The 20,480-nt window shown below is 38.1% G+C and overlaps 1 protein-coding gene across 2 annotated transcripts in view; it reads left to right on the forward strand.

The window, feature by feature from the left end:
* The first annotated feature begins 1,246 nt into the window (after positions 1-1,246).
* Positions 1,247-20,480, forward strand: part of LOC110036675 (DNA-binding protein DDB_G0278111) — a 40,284-nt gene continuing 21,050 nt past the window's right edge. Inside the window, exons 1-4 of one of the 2 annotated variants that reach the window (XM_020741174.1) lie at positions 1,247-1,376; positions 2,016-2,081; positions 2,175-2,224; positions 2,394-2,458. In XM_020741174.1, the coding sequence (XP_020596833.1) occupies positions 1,374-1,376; positions 2,016-2,081; positions 2,175-2,224; positions 2,394-2,458 (184 nt within the window). In that variant the 5' untranslated portion in view covers positions 1,247-1,373. The other variant, XM_020741173.1, reaches the window with a different exon arrangement.

The following is a 20,480-nucleotide window of genomic DNA, read 5'->3' on the forward strand; positions in this document are numbered from 1 at the left end:
GGTACATAGGGATTCACTTTGCCTTGGCGCAACTAAAAGAGGACTTGTGAGTTCCTTTAGTGCTTTTGTGTGCTGCCAAAATGCTCTACAAATATCCTTTTGAAGTCTGCGAATGAGGTAATCATCCTCATTGGAAAGTCAGTTTAATAATCATAAGGCTACTTCCCTTAGTGTGGTAAAGAACATACGACACTTGAAAATACTGCTAACCTTTAACAAGCACACATCCAACTCGAAAGAAGCGATGCAGTTGGCTGAGTCTGACCATCCTCGATAAGCTCTAGGGTTGGGATCCTGAAGTGGTCGAGGGGATCAACTTCAGAGAATTGCCTGGAAAAAGTGTTGTCAGGTTGTGCAGGGCATGGTTTGTTCGTACCTGAAATGGTCAAGCGGTTTAGAACTCGTACTGTCAGGGGAGTGACTACCTTGCCCACCTTCAAGGATTGGTAGAATTCTTCTTACGTTTAGGACAATCATTCTTCGTGGATGATGAGATGTTGCTTGTCACGACGATTGCGTCCTTTCTGGGGTAAAGCGCGCTTCTGATTGCCTCCATCTTCTATTCTTTGAGCTAATTGATTTACAAAATCACGAATGCAACCCATTTTGTTAGTGGTTTTTTTGGCTATGTTTTCTTCTCCATGAGTTACCCGTCTTCTTGTTAGTGAAATGACGTCACGGTCATCACACCTTCTCGGAAATTGAACCGAGATTTGTTTGCGAGTCACGCCCATTAATAAAGTATAGGAAGGAGAAAAAGTTTATCATCGAGTACAAGACAATTCCTTTTGTATTTGGTATACCTCATTTATTACATTTACAATTCCTATATTTATAGAAAATTAGAATCATTTGTAAAATATCGGGTGCCCTTATTATATTGGTTTGTCGGTTGGCCTTCACCGGTCGATCTTGGAAAATTTGCCTCTTATTGTGTTCTCGACAAATCTTCCCAGTATCTAATGCCCCCTAAGTGGTCATCTTTTGTGTTGGTTGGTCCCCTGGTCCATCAATCATCAAATGGGACAACCTCTAGTTGGTCATTCGACTGTGGTCATCCGTTCGATTCTCGCCGTTGGACCTTTTTTGCACCAAATATTTGTGCTCTTCTTGCATGAGATTGATCTGCTGACACGTACCGAACTTGAGGGGCCTCATTATACATTAATATTTGACATATAAAATCTAAATTTTTTTGTAATACATACTTAAATCCAAGAAAACATTTTCCTGTAAAAGGAAAAAAAAGCCAAGAAATCTGGACGCATCTCCTTCGTGGTTAAAAAAAAAAAAAACATTTAGCAGTAGCTAAAGGGAAGAAAGCTTAGAAGCCCTAGAAGTGCGTTGTAGATTGATAATCCTATCATCTTCCAATGGTATTTCTGATCGACAAAACCTCTCCCGATCATCTCTTTCTTTCATTTTAAATTAATGTTTTATTTCGATCCTTTCCAGCAACCTCTTTTTATTTTCCGGTAGGGTTCTTTGTGGTGATTATGATCTAGGGAAGCGCCGTTAATAGGATTTAAGAAGCAACATGCGATGGGTGTGTTTATTTTCTAATTTCTGAACTATTTATGCATATATTTAAGCACGACAGTTCTCGGTGCCTGATGACGAGCTTAGGCTTGAGCTCGGAAATATCGAATTTTGCGGTCTCCATTGTTTGAAGGTTCAGTAGGAATCACAGTCGATACAAAATTACGGTTTTCCAACGGAAGTCAGGCGAAGTGGCTAATTCTCTACTTATAGTTATTTGACAAAATATTACCATTATTATAAGATGAAATAAGGCAGCAAGCCCCCTCATTAGAGAAAATTACGACTAGTCTATGATTTTTCTTTTGATATTTAATCCTGGTTTGCATTAACAGTTAAGCCGGCAGATTCTGGTTTTTAGCAATTATAATAGCTGGCATAAGAATTAAATATTGTAACTACATGAGATATGGGGTTTTCTTTCCTTCTAGTTTCGACATTCTAACCTTAAAAAATGGGTTATTGTTGCAAATCAGGATGACCCAGAACTTGAAGCCATCCGAAATAGAAGGATGCAAGAGATGATGGCTCAACAAGGCATTGTAAGTGATCACTGCAGCTTATAATTGCCTTATGTAATCTCTATGAATTCAGTTTTCTGAAAACTGTGAATTTAAATTTGATATTTTAATTAGAGAAATCAGCAAAATGAAGGTCAACAAAAAGCACAAGAAGATGCCAAGAGGTTAGGTTCTTCTTATTCTTATATTTTTATTTTTTTCGTGCATTGTGGAACCTATTATGATGAAATTCTTATTGTTCATTCAGTTTCTTATTATTGATTTGCCTTAGCCTCGATAAAGTTTTTTATAAACCGTTTCTTGAGGGCTAACAATGATTATTTTTTAATTTAGGGAAGCTGAGGAACGGAGACAACTTATGCTTAGCCAAATATTGTCAGCTCAGGCAAGAGAAAGGCGTAAGTTTGTATGCATGATGCTATTTAGTAACAAAAATTTCATCATGGTTAATTCCCTGTACTCTCTCTCTCTCTAGAAGCTGTACTCTTCTGAGAAATGATATCAGTCTCACTCATATTATGTGGTTGCTAAGATTTTTCACCTTGTAATATTATGTTGTTTTATGAAGTGAAAATAAACTTATATATTTGTTTTTTCTATTTTTTAATTGCTATGCTGCTTCATGATGAGATTTGCACGTCTATATGGTAATAATTAAATGATACAGTAGGTAACACAATCAATTTATTGGAGTTGAGAAGAAGGGCCATATAGAAAACTCCTAGGAGGAAATAAAAGTGACCAATTTATTTGCTGTTTGAAAATTAATCCATGTTCATTGTTATTTACATTGCTATTTATTTTCTTTTAAATTATGTCATTAGGTTTAGAAATGCTAATTTATCATTTTTATAAGTTTGGGAGCACTTTAAAAAGCTTATGTTATTTGATATAATTTTCCGTTCAAGTTTAAATTTCTGAGTTATTCATGCCTATGTGGATAAAAATGGCGTAGATTTATAAATTGCATAAGAGTTTTGAGAATTCATTCAGCTTTACGTGCTTTTGAACCATGGATGGCATGGATTTGGTAGAGAGCCTGCATTAAAAATGTCCTTTAAACCAATATTAGAATTATTGTGGAATGAAATTTCATGCCAGTATGATGTGTATATGAATCTCAATGAATTCTTAAAACCATAAATTTACATTGATGTGTAAGTGAGATTTAGGATTACTCACAATGAATAATTGTTATTTTAACAACATGAAACTACTTGAAACAAATATTAGCTTGATTTGTAGCTTATGTTGCTGTCTTTTTGGTTTGCAATGCTCAAAATGGGATCAATCGTGTTTTCACCTGAATATAAAATGTGCTATATTGCTATATTTTTTTGTATTGTATATTTAAATGGTTTTATTTGTAAAAGATCGCTTTCCTAAGAACCAATTGCCATTCTATACACAGAGTTCTATTTTCAGTACTACTGAGAAAACATGTTTGATTACTTGTAATTTGACCTCAAAATCAGTCCAAAGATGCATCACATATTCAAATTTGTTGAGGAATCCTCCCAAATCTCACTTTTCTTTGGACTTGGTCATAGTCATTCTATTTAAAATGATTGAAAATTTTCATTTGCAAGCACATTCATCTTGATTCATTATTAATTTTCTTAGTGTGCCTTTTATTACAACAACAACAACAACAACAACAACAAAACCTTAAACCCACTAAGTGGGGTCGGCTACACGAATCCTTTTTCTCCATTGCGTCCTATTTAGTGTCACATTTTCATTTTATTCTCGACATGCCCAAGTCTTCCTGGGTCTACCTCTGCCTTTAAACATCTACTCTTCTAATTAGATCATCAGATGGTCGACATTTAAAGTGGCCATACCATCCAAAATGTCTCTTTCTACTTTTGCCCGTCACTGGAGCTACTCCAACCTTGTCACAGATATATTCATTTCACATTTTGTCTCCAAGTGTAAAGCCACTCATCTACCTAATCATTCTCATCTCAGCAACACTTAAACCTAATCATTCTCATCTCGACAACACTTAACTTAGTTTTATGCTTCTCTTTTAAAGGCCACATTCAGCGTCATAGATCATTGCGGGTCTCATCACCATCTTATAAAATATTTCATTCCACTAAGCGGTACTTTTCTATCACACAACAGGCCCGAAGTATTCCTCCACTTCAACCAACCAACTTGAATTCTACTAATAACATCCCCATCAATATCACAATCACTTTGAACAATAGACCCGAGATATGTAAAACGTTCACACCTTTTAATAATTTGATCACCCATAGCTATATTTCTGTCACTTGAGCTACTATTTCTAAAATTACATTCCATGTATTCAGTTTTAGTTCTACTCTAACGAAGGCCTTTATACTCCAAGGTAGACCTCCATAATTCAAGTTTTTCTTGAGCTTTTTCTCTCGTCTTATCCACGAGAAGGATATCATTCAACAAAGAGCATACACCAAGGTATGTCCTCTTATAAATGTCCGGTAAGAAATTCTATAACTTAAACAAAATGATATGGGATTAAAGCAAATCACTTAGGTAATCCAACTGAATTAGGAAAATATTTGGTCAATCTTCTTTATGTTCGAACACAAGTAACAACTCTAGTATGCATACCTTTAATGACTCGAATATAAGTCATATCAACGCCTTTCTTTTTCTAGGATTTATCATTAGTTTTTTTTAAACCAACAAAAATAATGTGTAGATCATTTTTATTATCTTTGTACTTAAAATCAATAAAAATCATAAGTAGATCCACCTTAGCGTGCCTTTTATTATTTATACTTAATCACTATTTATGTTTGTACTTACATAATTTGAATTATAGGACTAAGATCTCCATTTGATGCCTTAGTCTTTGGAATCATGTTTATGTAGTCCAACTTCAATTAAATTGCACAAATGGAGTTTGTTAAATTATTTAATGATTGGTTTGATTGCACTCGTTACTCTTTTGTTACTAATTTAATTTAGGTGAGCTGATAGATCTATGGAAATTATTATGTTAAACAAAGCTAATTAAAAAATTGATTTGTCTGCTTGAAATCACAGTAGGTTTGCTAATAAGGTTGTATACCTTTTTGCATATTACACAATTTTAATTATTGATACTTCTATTTAAAGTTAATGCAAAATGTAATTCCCAAAATTACCAAATTAGGTAAATTATATGTATTTTATAATATACTCAATTTTTTGCATTCCCCAAAATTATAAGCACTATTTTTTTATAAAATTTTGCATTTTATATTAATCAAATTGGTATATAAAAGAATATTATATTATTAGTTTAGTTGGCTTCATAAATTATATTACTAAATTAGTTAAGTGTAACTTAATTTTACTATTTTCACTTTTCACTAATTTGATCTTTTGTTCACAATTTAATACAACACTGTAGTAAATTTGAATTCTCCACGTTCAAATAACCATGTTAAGAAAATTGGTTGCAGATTCAAGCCAGATAATTTCCCATGAAGATTTTGAGGTGTAAAAAGATTTAATATATCTTGAAGAGCCTATGAGAATCTTAGAATCTGACATTAAAAAGTTGGGGAATAGACAAATTTCTTGTGTTAAGATAAAATGGAAGCACATACCAGAAATAGAAGCTACTTGGTAAAGAGAACAAGAAATGAGACAAAAATTTATCTATTTGTTTGGGTAATTATTTAGAAATTTTGAGGGCAAAATTTTTATGAGGGGAGTATTGTAATACACGAAAATATCAAAATTGATAAATTATGTGTATTTTATAATATACCAAAATTTTCGCATCCCCCATAATCTATCTGATCTACATTTTACAGAATTTTGTATTTTATATCAATCAAATTGATATATAAAAGTATATTTATATTATTAGTATAATTGGATTTATAAATTAATTACTAAATTATAACTTAGTTTTACTATTTTTTTCTAAATTGATTACTTTTTACAATTTAATACAACGCTGTATCAAATTTGATTTCTAACTAATTCATCTCTCACTAAGTCATGATTTGTGTTAATCAGAATTAGTGTTGATGGGAATTGTGTGTTACTATGTCATCCGCTTTTGTTGCATGACTGTTTGACCTTAATAAAGGTCAGTTGAGGTGTGACAGAAAGTTAGAAAAATAAAAAAAAATATTTAGAAAAAGGCTTCAATTTTATAGAATAAAGATTGAAGATGTGATATATTTGTTGTAATAGTATCAACCGTTACTTTTTGGACATACAATGATACTTAGGTGTGATTGCTTCATGTAGCTTAGATCTATAATATAAAAACATGGGGAGACGGTCGATGTTTTTTAACTTTTAGAGTTAATGTTGAGTAGTTAAATTGAAGATGTTTCTTTAGTGCTATACAATAAGAAAATATCATGAAGAATTGATTTGTAAGCCTCATTGGATATGCTTGTTGTCCAAGCACTTACGAGTGCATGTGGATTTAGTCTCTAGGTTTGTTATATTAATTGAGATTGAGGGATATACTTCTCAACCTTACATCACAAGGAAAATAAGATCTCACAATTTTCCACAATCCCTTGCTATTCTTTATCAAATGGATCTTTTAGGTTTTATTAGAAAGGGTCCAAGGCAACAAACTAGGATTTACACAACTATGCGGGGAAAATTTTTTTCTTGGCGAATTAGAACTAGCAAATAGAAAAAATTGGAGGCTACAAAATCGAGTTGACATATTTATATGGGGAAAAACATTGCCTTAAAGAATTAATATTGTAACATAAAATAATATTGGAACAATATTACCAATGTAAAGCAATTTTTTTGTTGGAAAAATCTTCTTTGCTTCTCATAGAATTCTCCTTTTTGATTCTTCCTTGTCAAGGCCTTATATTACTCATTGGTTTTTTTTTCCCCAATCAATGAGTAATATCACTTTTTTTCTTATACCTGGTGAATAGAATAGCGATTGCAATCGGAATGTCCTCTCTGGACAACACACCTATGATTGGAATGAAGTCAACAACTATCTAAATTGCCGAGGGCGATAGGAATTGTAATTATACAGGTGATGGAGCCATTTTTTGGAAGGCTGCGACGGATTCCAATGGCATGGTTTATTGGAAGTAACATTAGGTGTATGTCGACTATCTAAACTTCCACTCTATGAGGAAGAGGAGGGAGACAACTGAGTAAAGAATTGAGGGAAAAATGAAATTTTATTTAATCTAAAGTTAATTGTCCCCAAAATAGCTTCACAATTCCCTATTTATGGAATAGGATTAGAGCACCTAGATTTAAATAAATTTTTATCTAAATTGGATAAAAAACTTATTTAGGTATTAGCCCTAAAATTAAGCCACAAATTTTAAATTTAAGGCTTGAGTTGCAGAAATAACTCCATAACATGATGACTTAATGACAAGAAAATTATATGATTAAGAAAGCAACCAAGTTTTCTAAAATTTAAAGATTAACCCTAAATTTTGGGAATGCATAATTATCGCTCAATTATAAGCATGAGATCAAAACAATTCTCTTGGCATACTTATCTTTTTGATGGGCCCTGACTTGGGGGTTGTCTGGGCTGATTTATTTTTGCCTAAAATCCTTATTGTTAGCTACTCATGCATCAAAATATGTACTCAAGTCGAACAATACTTGTTTCTTAAAGATCCTTGGCTAATGGTTTAAAGATCTTCTATGCATGATGTTAGCCCAAGGTTTTGAAGAAGTTATGAAGATATCTCAAGTCAAACAGTGAACTGTTAGAGATTTTGTCAAATTATGATCTCACTATTAGGTACATTTGTCTCGTGTAGATGATAAGTTTCCTTTCATTGGTCATTTTAATGTATCTTTTTTTTTATATTTATTGGACTCTTAGGAGATGCTTTTGGCATTATTACTGGTGGCTCATATAGTTGGAGTTGGTATTGGTGCTAGTGGTGGTATAATTCTTGCCTTGGTAATTTCAGAAGTGTCGGGCAATGTTAAAATTTATGTGTATGATGCACTCTTGATAACATTCTCCCATCTTTGGTGATACATATACTGCCTTCTATAATATATGGCATCTCTATCCCATAGGCAAGAATTTTTCAGTAGTATCTGTTAGATTTCTGTATAACCTGCTTGCCATAGCGCTAATGCAATACATGGAATTATAAAGTTGCATGTCATGGTGAGGAACAACTACAAAACTCAACTCCTTAAGAAACACGTGAACATAACTGCAAGCAACAAGCTCAACTCACAACGACTTTGTAATAACAATCTTTCAAATCCAACTGCTCATAATGTCTTCAAATCTAATTTGGAATACCACACAACTCAACATACCGAAGGTTGTCAAATCCCTGAATCTTAGACTCCAAAGTATTTGACTAATATAAATGAACTAACCCTATAATGAATTCAATCAAAATAGGAAGCTAAACTAAACTGACATTAAGTATTAGAGAACTACAGGGATCATTATCATAAACGTGCGTAAACTACAAACTAATATGAAATAATAAAAACTGAAATAAAACAACTAATGTAAACTCAACTCACAATGACTTTGTAATAACAATCCTTCAAATCCAACTGCTCATAATGTCTTCAAATCTAATTTGGAATACCGCTCAACTCAACATGCAAAAGGCTATCAAATCCCTGGATCTTAGACTCCAAAGTATTTGACTAATATAAATGAACTAACCCTATAATGAATTCAATCAAAATAGGAAGCTAAACTAAACTGACATTAAGTATTAGAGAACTACAGGGATCATTATCATAAGCGTGTGTAAACTACAAACTAATATGAAATAATAAAATCTGAAATAAAACAACTGATTTAAACTAAAGTAAAAAAAAAATGCTCAGACTATCAAATTGCTTGTTTTAACGCACGTGATTTGCATTTCATTGGCTTTAGGTCATAACTATTGTCCTTTCTGTAAAGTAAGTCATGAATCATCATTAGTGGTTCAACCACACTAGTGCACAGGATACTAATGGTATCCACCATTATTGTCAAACATGATCTCATCATTTAAGGTTACTTCTGGAACAAAAAATGTAGAACGTTGGATGTTAATTAATGAGGAGATGAAAATGGAGAATAATTTAAGATATCGGTGGCTGATTAATGAAATAATGCCAAGTTGCATACACCGAAATCTAAGATTAATATCAAAATTTATCTAAATTTTTAATTTTATAAGCCTTCATCGAACTATCTTGCCTGATTTTATGTGGCTTCTCTTTTCGATCAATTAATTGATTATAGATTTCTATCCAAAACTTTTCAATATTTGAATGTATCATTAGTTCATCTCCTGATTTAAATTGTGCACATCTCATGTTCTTATGACCAGTATAATTTTATTTATTATAATTAATAGTTATCATTTTGCGAATGTTTTTATGCAAATTAACAAAATAAGCTCAAGTGATACTTTGTTAGAATACCATTTAACCTTGCATAATATTCAAGCACAATGTGTTTTTATTTATTCTCTACAAATTTGTCATGTTGTTGGTTCATCTATTCATTGAATGATAAAAATATTATTTTATTTAATTGTTTTATATTATCCAATGTAGATTTAGAAATATTTCACTAAAATGATTGACCATACTTGATTAGTTTATTGTTCCAAATATATTATATCTTTCTAAGAAATCTTTCATGCTCTAAATTCAATGTGGAGATTCTCTAAGATTTTTTCCCCATCAAATGCTGACATAGAATTTTTTTGATCTTTATGATGGTTATGTTTTAGTTATCTGGTGAAACAACTTGATCTCATTTAAGTTGCATGATGTTATTATTTAAATGGTTAAGTCATTTTTATGTCAACTTTTTATCGTGTTCATTATTCAACCTTGTGCTCTCATTTTAAATATGATGCATCAAATGAAAATCTAGAATTTGATGCCCAAAAATACACACATTCAAATTCATAGTCCATAAAATTTTAGTTTAGTCAAAATTCATCTCTTCTGATGAAAAATAAAATGTTTAAAATTTATCCAAATTATTTAATTTAGGAACGATGAAAACCACGATCAAAATTTAGGGTGCCTTTTGGGCGGCTGTTGATTTTCCAAGCAGCTTTAGATGCTATCAGAAAGCTGCTGTTGGAAAAGCAGGAGTCTGTTTAGATAATCTGCTATGTTGCAACTATATCTGATGAAAAAGATTGTTTTGCCTTTATATATATAATATATCAGAATAACTGCAATTTTCATAATAATTACAACAGAACAACAAAAATAGTTCTTCCTACACAAAAAAATTAATTGATTGCAAAATACTCTAATGCCTAAAAAAGTGACGATTCATTTCATGCATATAACTACAATAACGAGGACCACCAAAATAACAAGCAAGTTTAAAATGATGTTTGTTTTCATGTCTTGACGATTATGTTTTCGGGATAATCTTCTGTCCATAACATCTCTCTTGATCTGATCACTGTCTAGAAACTAATGAAAATAATTACAATATTTAGGTGTCATGTTTCTGGGACAACAATAAAATCTCCTCCCGTAGCTGCCTTCCCTTCTTGATTGGTAATCAACACAACACATGCCATAGTGTCTTGATGAAAGCTAATCATCTAATATTCTTAAAAAAAAACAAACAATGCAAATGTATGTAAAAAATATGTCAGTACAAATCTCGAGGATATCTCATAGCCGACAGAGGAGACGATGTGGCATCGCTGGGGCCCGCCAAGGACGATTCGATACCCCATGCCTAGTCAGTCTACCCCCATAGACCGAGATAAAATAATTTTCCAGACAGATGGAATTTGACCGCCTTCATAACATCAATTTGCTGGTACAAGACCCGCGCAGATAAATCTGACACCTTTCTAGTTCGACCAGATGAGCGAAGCAAAATGCCCGATCTCAAAACAGTTGGTTGGAGCTTTCCCCCCGACCTGTTTAGGGATGAACTCTCAACAAATAGCCAAATCAACAGTTAACCACCCCCCCTGCGTGCGAATGGCCGCCCGACCAAAATGAGGCTAGGTGGGAGGTTGTCATAGGCACTCGGTTTTGTTCGGCTAGACGTCCTCTTAGGGACTCGGACCTGTCCGACCAGGAGTGTTTCAGTTGGGAGCCTTCAAAACTCCCGATCCAATATTCACTTATTGACTAAAATACCCCTGCCGTATTTACGTATACTAGGGGTACAATATGTAATTATATATCTCCTATTCCTATAAATAGCTGTCCATTTCATAAATAATGATTACACGAATTTATTATTCTATGCTCTGTTTTTGCTCACTCTCTCTCTCCTTAGCGCTCTGTTCTTTAGGCATGTCTCTCGGTCAATTTTGGATTCAACATCCTAAAAGGTACGGTGAGCGTGAAATCCAATATTGACTTGCCTCCAACATACAACGCCACCTTCGGTCGCCCGCTGCTGAATCGCTTCAAGGTCATGCTGTCCACCTGCCTCGTTTCGATCAAGTTCCCAAGAGACGGGAACCACATCCGATAAAACAGAGGCAGGATTCAACTACTTTATGATAGTGAACTCACCTCCAACCTACAAGGCCATCTTCGACCGCCCGCTGCTGAATCGCTTCAAGGTCGTGGTGTCCACCTACCACTTTACGGTCAAGTTCCCAGGAGACGGGAGGTGATCACTGTTAGAGAAGATGTGGAGCAGTCACAGGTCTCTCACCTCCGGGCTGTAGGAACAATGGAACAGGAGCCGTTTGCCCTACAAAACTGAAGGGAAGGGGGCCTCGAGACCAGCAAGACAACCTTGTAGATTCTCGTCGCCGAAGATGATCACGGTAAATCTTTCTTGCTAAGTGATAATTTTGATCCAGGATATAAAGAGCTTCTGATTCAAACGCTTTGGGACCACTGCGACGTCTTCGCTTTGTCAGACGTAGAGATGTCAGGGATATCGATTGATGTTGCCTGCCATCGGATGAATGTGAGGCCCACCGTTCGGCCGAGCAAACAGAAGATCAGAAAGACCCATCAGAGAGGAGGTTTTGAAGTTGAAGGAAGCAAGGTGCATCCGGAAGGTGCAGTACCTCACTTGGGTCTCAAACATCGTCATGGTCTAAAAGGGCAACGAAAAATGGTGGATGTGCGCAGACTCCATGAATTTAAATGTTGCTTGCCCAAAGGATTGCTACCCCTTGTCAAGGATCGACGCCCTAGTAAATGCAGCTGTGTGTCATTCCGTGATGAGCTTCTTAGATGCTTTCTCCAGATATCATCAAATCAAAATGCACCTGACTGATATTGAGAAGACCGCCTTTATTACTGCTGGAGTTTTTTTGATATAATGTAAAGCTTTATGGGCTTAAAAACGTGGGGGTAACATACCAACCTCTAATGAATGTAATATTTGTCTAATACATCAGCTATCACCGAATCAAGATGCACCTGACTAATATTGATGTTTATGTCAATGATATCATTGTGAAAAGCCGGACGATTGACAACATGTAAAAAATCTTCGAATTCTCTAGAATGTATGTTTGGGGCTTCAACCGACAAGTTCTTGAGTTATCTCCTAACCCATGAAAGTGTAAAGGCGAACCCAGATAAGATCTATACGCTAATTGACATGCCTCCATCATGAAACATCCGAGAGGTTCAGAAGCTAATCGGTCGGATCATAGGTCTCAGCAGATTCATCTCAAGCTTGGGCGACAAGTGCGTGCGTTATTCAAAACACTCAGGAAAGCCAAAAGTTTTAATTAGACAGATAAATGCCAATGAGCCTTCAAAAGCCTGAAAGATTCCTTAGCTTCACCACCACTCCAAAGTTTGAAGCCAAATGAAGAGCTCTCACTGTATTTATGAGTGGGAGCTGAGGCGATCAGTTCGGTATCACTTAGTGAGGAATCGAGAAGGCATTTTCTGTCTACTACACCAACCACATTATCCGAGTGAAGGCTAGGTATTCAATTGTGGAGAAATTAACTTTTATTTTAATTTTATCTGGCAGTAGGTTGCGACTTTTTTTCCAAACGCATCCCATTTATGTGATTTTCAATCACTCGCTGAAGTCGGCACTTTCCCTTGAAAGGTGTGCATTGGCATTTACTATAAATAAATTACAAGTGAGAAAGGGCAAGGACCATGCCCCAACACAAAACAAAACGGTCGCCTAGTACAGGCTCACAAAAACTTCTATCCCTTTCAACAAGAACCGTAGAGAGATGACTATGATGTAGATTCCTAACTAAAAATAATATCCTGTAAGGCAAGCTGAGCACAACAATGTGCCGATCGATGCTTTTTAGGACAAAACAATCTGACCGGCTACTAAATCACGGAGTGGGGCTGGGCAACTTTGACATCACATACATCCCTCAGACGGTCCATGAAAGCGCATGTTGTCGCGGACTTCCTGATGGATTTTTCGAAACAAGAACAATTGGAAGAGGTCAATCAACAAGACCGACTCTTGTATCTGGATGACACGTCGAACAAAACAGGAGTGGGATTAGGGCTTGCTTTGAGCAGTCCCGTAGGAGAACACTTATACCACTCAGTGGCGGCAAAATTCGAGGTGACGAACAACCAGGTGGAGTTTGAAGCTCTGATTACCAGCATGCGTCTACCCTACGAGATGGGCTTCTGGATTCTTGTTGTGAAATCAGACTCACAATTGGTAATAATTAAATAAACAAAGAATTCAAGTCAAGAGAGGAAATAATGATCAAATATCTCATCAAAGTCAAGGCTGAAATCTCGAAATTCACTCAATTCTGGGTCGAACACATTGACAGAGAACTCGATTACAGACTTGCTATCCAGATGCGTTCCTCTGGGGAACAGAACTCCGTAGATACTTAGCCGACCGGTTATCAGAGAAATTGAAGTGATGGCGGTGGAAGACTATAAGGCCAAGAACTGGGTAGATCACTACATCAAGCATTTTGAAACGGAAGACGTTGTAGAGGAGATCACAGTATTTGCTGAAAGAAAGAATGCTCTTTCTAAAATCTACAATATCATTATACCTGAGGCGCACAAGGGAAAGCGAAGTGGAAGACATCTTTCAAGAAGTTCACTTTAGGGAGTGTGGGAGCCACTCAAGAGGGAAGACGGTGCACCGAGTAGAGCGAAAGGGGTGCTTCTGGCTGACACTGCTAAAGGATTCCAACACATTCTTTAGAAGATGTGAGCAATGCCAGAAGTATGATTCATTTTAACATCAGTCGGCCCACAAACTTCAACCAATCAAATCGACTCATGGCCTTTCATCGTGTGGGATTTGGATATTCTGGGACCATTTCTACCTTCCAAAGGACAACGCCGCTTCCTCCTGGTAGCAGTAGACTACTTTTCGAAGTGGATCGAGGCGAAAACTCTCACTCAGACATTTGCGGACGTTGTCTCGAACTTCGTCTGGACCGACTTGATCTGCCACTGTGGCCTGCAATTGATCATCATCACGGATAACGGGATGCAATTTTTGGAATGATAAGTTTTGAATTTTTTTTCAAGATCAAGGAATAAGCCTCAAATTCTCCTTAGTTCATCATCCTCGGACTAATGGTTAGGCCGAGACAACAAATAAAATCATTCTCAAGATAGAAGGCACAAAAGGTAGCTGGGGATGTCCTTATGTCGATTTGTAGGTCGTCAGTACGACTTCATCAATCACAACCGACAAAACACCGTTTATGCTCTCACATGGAATTGAAGTCATGCTGTCGGTAGAAGACAACCATTACAACCAATGAGTCCTCTCAGCTACGACGTTCAACGAAGGGAATCTATCAAAATGGTTGGAAGTAGATAATGAGGGAACGATGCTTATGCTGCAGAAGAGTCCGAGCACAGTCAGCCCCGTGGCAGGAAGATGTTAAGAGGAGAGTCGCCTAGTACTACTATTTTACAGAAGAGTCCGAGCACAGTCAACCCCGTGACAGGAAGATGTTAAGAGGAGAGTCGCCTAGTACTACAAATTGCATGTATGGAATAAAACTCTCTCCTGAAGATTTAGTACTGAAGAAGGTTGGCCTTGCAGCACGAGGGAAGGCGGTTGGGATGCTTAACCAAACGTGGAGTGAGACCTACATCGACTGTCAGGCAGGACCCAGAGCATACAAGTTAAAGACCTATGCAAAGAATGAGGCCCCCCAGACCTGGAATAGAGGCGACCTCAAGAAAATTTTTCCATAAACTCATCACTCCTTTGTTTTGTACTAAAATTCCTTGAAGATGTAAAATATTTACTTTTTCATTTTTCGTTTGCAATTCAAAATTTTCTCCAGTGCTCCGCCAAAGTTATATATAAAATTAACGAATACTTTTCTAATTGAAGGCCCAAAAAATTTCAGGTTAGGAAAACACTTGAGGATCTGGAAAAACCAGAAAATGACCAAAACGTCTACCTGACACTCGGAAGAACGATAGGGCACAGAGCCAAGATCGCCCGATCTTACCTGAAAATGAAGACTGCTAGTCATGACGCCAAGATCGCTCGGTTGAGCATGAAATAGAAAAACGACAGGTCGCGACGCCTAGATTCCCCTGCCTGCTGGAAACTGAAGACTTCCAGCAGTGGCATCAAGATCGCTCGCCGAGCTTGAAATGGAAGTATGGCAGGGTGCGATGCCATGATCGCTCTGCCTTACCTGAGAATCAAGGCTACTAGCCGTGGCACCAAGATCACCCGGCTGAGCATGAAACAAAAAAACGACAGGCCGCAACGCCAAGATCACCCGACCTTGCCTGAAAGTGAAGATTGTCATCTGTGGTACCGGGATTACCCGACTGAGCATGAAATAGAAGAATGGTTGACTATATCACCAAGATCGTACGACCTTGCCTGAAAATGAAGACTGCTAGCCGCGACGCCAAGATCGCTCGACTGAGCATGAAATAGAAGAAAAGCAGGCCGCGATGCTAAGATTGCTCGACCTTGCCAGAAAGTGAAGACTGCAAGCCGTTGCCAAGATTGTCCGACTGAGGTTGAAATAGAATAAAGACAAGCGCAATGCCAATGTCACCCGATCTTGTCCGAAATAGAATACTGCTAGCCGCGGTGTCAAGATCGCTTGACTGAGCATGGAAAGGAACAACGACATGCCATGGCACCAAAATTGCCCAACCTTGCCCGAAAATGAAGATTGTTAGCCGTGATGCTATGATCGCTCAACTAAGCATAAAATAGAAGAACAGTAGGCCACAGTGTCAAAATCGTGTGCCATGCCTGAAAATGAAGACAACCAACCATGGTGCCAAGATTGCCCGGCTGAGCATGAAATAAAATGGCAGACCGCGACGACAAGATCTCATGGCCTTGCTTGAAAATTAAGACTACCAACTGTGACGCTAGAATCGCCTGGTTGGGCACGAAATCAGAAATAACCACTTATGTCAGCAATTTCCCACTGACTAGGTCCAAAAGCTAGATTGAAAAACCGAGCCATTCGGACTGCCCGGTCGAACTCAGGTTACACCGGCAACTCATTTACATACAAATAAGATCCTTTTCCCAGAGTCGGACAACCCGCGAGGGTGGATAGATAAGCTATCTCTTGGAGTCATAAAAGCACGTGCTAGCTATTGAAAGACAAGCATTTTGCAAAAGAACAAAAAAAAAAAAAAACAAGGCGAATTGAATAAAGGAAGTTAAGAAAATTGGAAAAGGCTTCTATTCATTTCCACAAAAGATGTACAAGATTTTCCTGTAAATACATGGGTGTCCGCTAACTAAGCATGGCGAATGGTGCTAACATTATCAATATTTATTTACATATAAAGGAAATAAAAGAAGTGATGCATATATGAGACCAGGCGGCTGTAGGTTCGCCACCGCTTCTCGCTTCTCCACTTGACTGATCCGCCCCGTCATCTTCATCCTCTGAGTCAATAAAAAGAGAGGCGAATTGGTCAATATCCGACCATGTGGGCTAACTAGTCCTCTCTTTACGAAGTGCTCCGCTGCCATAGCCAGGTTGACTTGAATCTGCTCTGAAAACGCCACCACGTGATCTCCTTTGGAGATCATCGCGACCATCTTTCCTTTAGATCCTTATGTTTTGCCGTCAATGAGACGATGGTCTATTTATAGTCGCGAGCCTTTGTCTCTCACGCTTGTGTCGAATCTTTTAGTTTCTTCCGTAGGTTGAAAAGCTCCAACTCAGCTTTCCTCGTCTTCCGCAACAAAGACTACCATCTGGCTGGTGGCCTTCCTTTTTTTTTCCTCATGTATTAGGTCCTTTGTCTGCCAGTGAGAAACTGACAAGGCCAAAGTGCGCACCGGTCGAAGGTCTCACATAGATCATCGTAGCCCATGCTTGCCAACACGGAGTTGATGCAGTCATATTGGATCACTTCCGTTAAGAAGCTGGGAAGATCTGGCGCCTCTCTATGGGGAAGACTGGTGAACCAATCCCTTTGGCTATCCACAATTATGTACCGGCCACCCGAACTGCCTAACACGTCACTCTAGTCATCTAGCCAGCGTACTCAACCTAGAGACAGCCCTTCTTCCTGAGACGAAGGAGGAGGCAATGCTGAATCTTCATCAGCAGGTCTTTTCACTTTGCGATCCCAGCCCGCTCTAGGATTTTAGCGTCGGAACCCTCATTATCCCAAGAATCACATACAACCAACATGGGAGACAAATGTTGCGCGGCATCTCTTTCCTGAGGGTCGAGGTAAGGGAGAGCCTCTTCCTCTCAGGTAGTCCTCTCGAGAGAGCTTTTTCTCTCGAGTTCGACTCTTGAAACTCCAATGAGCCAACAACAAAAAAAAAAAAAAAAAAAAAGGGAAAAAAAAAAAAAAAAAAAATGAAAAGAAAGGAAATTTCTTACCAACTCTAGATTTTCTCTGGGCTTCCTCAATCATGAAACGTCATCTCCCCTTCCTTGAGGCTTCTTCTCCCTTGGCTTCCTTTCGGAGGCCTTTGATGCCGCCACCTTCATCCTTTTATTCTCTTTGCCATCCAATTTTTCGCACAAGCTCTCAGTCATGTCGTCGAAAGTCTCGAGCCATATGACCCTGTTGATGATGTCCCGCTCAACGAAATGGAACAGACAGTTCATATCCCTCAATCATATCAACATAACATCAGATGTGTTCCGACATCAGCGTCAATCTCTTCACTTCTTTGCTAATGGGTCGGGCGGAAATCTTCTAGCCCCTTCAATTCGTAGCAATTACACATTTTGACTACCAATCCATGACCTTACTCTCGACCTTGTCACCCAAAGTTTGGGGCTAGAAGATAAAATGACGTAGCCATCTTGATCCACCTTGAACCTGAAGAAATAAGAGAAGAGTTTGATGGACCACGATATTTTTGCCCGTCGGAGGAAGACGACGAAAGTCATGACTATTGCGATAGAATTAAGTGTCACATATGCAAGAATGATATTGTAACTATTGAAGATAGTTCTCATCTCACTGTAAAATGATAGCTTCAGACCGTATCGGAACTGATCGACATGCATGGCCAGGCTATCGCCAAAGTTACGAGCCGATTTCTCACCTCCGCAGCCGGTCGAAGGACTTCCAGCCCGAAGACAACCCCTCTGAAACGACTGACACAACTCCGGGTGAGTTCACCGAAGAGTTCTGAGGAGCACTTGGGAGTCATGAGAGACGAGGAGAAGATGGAGTCACACAGAGGAGGAAGATGGCGTGAGTGGCTAATCAACTGATTCACAAATTTATAGCACATGATAGAAGTCGAAGCGACATAAGGGCAGAAGGGTATTTTTGCCATATCAAAGCGCGAGAAAAGAGTCAAATCCAACACACATGCCGATGAACCAAAAATTAAACATGCATTTATGAATATATATTAAAGAAAAACAAATATTTACACATTTTTTATTCGGCTACAACCACTCGATAGGAAAGAAAATTCGTTTCGTTAAAGACTACTTGGAAAGGAAAAAAAATTACAATACTATTGTTCGCAACCTCAACCGGGACATACCCTAACTAAGACAACCATTTATACATTATATCTCCTCCTATCCTAACCTTACCTATTCTATTCATTTTATAAGACAACTAGGAGATCAAAACTTCTTCACGGACGGTAGTGAACTCGGCTCTTAGAGATTTTAGCTGCTCCATAAGAGTGACCTCATGAGCCTATTTCGCGGCTAATTCTTCCTCCAACTGATCTAGCTGCGCATTCCGGAGTTGAAGACGATTAATTTCTTGGCCTGATGGAGCCTCAGTCTCATGAAAACGAAGTTCAACCAAGTCGGAAGAGGCGCACCTGTCACTCTCGCCTGGCCGACTGCCGGGCATATCGATTCATCCCTGCGTGGTCCTTCGAATCACTCGGAGTCTTTAGCAGACTCCAAATTCGTTGCAATATCGATCTGAGCAACATCGTTCAACGAAAGGTAAAATCTTCGTACTCGTCAGAAGAGGGGCCGATCATACAATTCATGTCCGAGGTGGTGAAGGAGGAAACTCCCTCTCTATCCTCCCGCTTCTTCGGCGGAAGATGAGAGACGAGTTTGGAAGTATCCGCGGATCGGGGGCATCCCCTTGGTCATTAGTAGCCGGAGCCTCCAGAGGTATCTTGTAAAGGCAGGCTCTTGATCCCGCCCTACCCTCAGCTTGGGAAAAACTGAAGGACGGATTGGTTGTTCCGTCCAAGCATCATTAGGACAAATTTTTCCCATTGTGCAACGTTTCTTCACGTGAAAATCTCTCTGCATTAAGGAACCCTCCGCGGGATTACCATTGTTTGAATTCAACGATTCTATTTTGACCGTCGGCTTGGAAGCCTTCACCTCAGGCACAACACCTTTATTGGGCCGTTCGCTCTTAGAAGTTGACTTGGCCCTCTTCTTCATGGCTTGGAATACAATAGCACAAGCTTCCTCACTTATGGATTTGGGAAGCTGCCCCCCCTCCCTATTCAAAGCCACAGAGAAGAGAGATCAATCTAAAGGGATGCATGAAAGATGAGTTCCCCTATCTCATTTTCTTTATTTATAATGATCTTGCGCATAAACCAAGAAGTAGTTAACTATTGCACATTAAATAATCATGAGTACCACTAACTTGTTTGAAAAGTTAATATTCTCTTGTCCTTATTATGACTGTCACTATCAAGAAGTAAGAGAATCGAGAAACTTTAATATGATATCAAACATTTGTTAGCACGAATTTCGAGGATATCCCATGGCCAGTGGAGGAAGACGACATGAAATCATGAAGGTCCACTAGGGATAATCTGCTACCTCATGCTTAGTCGGCCGGCTCCCATAGACCGAAGAAAAGCATTCCCAGAATGATGGAATTTGACCACCTTCCTAGAAATCAACTTGCCGGAACAAGACCTGTGCAGATAAATCCGACACCTTTCTAGTCCGGTCTAACGAGCGAAGCGAAACACTCTGGCTTGAAACAGTTGGTTAGAGCATTCCACTCGACCTGTACATGGATAAACTCTCGAAAAATAACCAAATCGATAATTTCCCCCTCCCCCCTCTGCCT

This window comes from Phalaenopsis equestris, unplaced genomic scaffold (genome assembly GCF_001263595.1).
Source record: "Phalaenopsis equestris unplaced genomic scaffold, ASM126359v1 Scaffold209617, whole genome shotgun sequence".
NCBI lineage: Eukaryota > Viridiplantae > Streptophyta > Magnoliopsida > Asparagales > Orchidaceae > Phalaenopsis > Phalaenopsis equestris.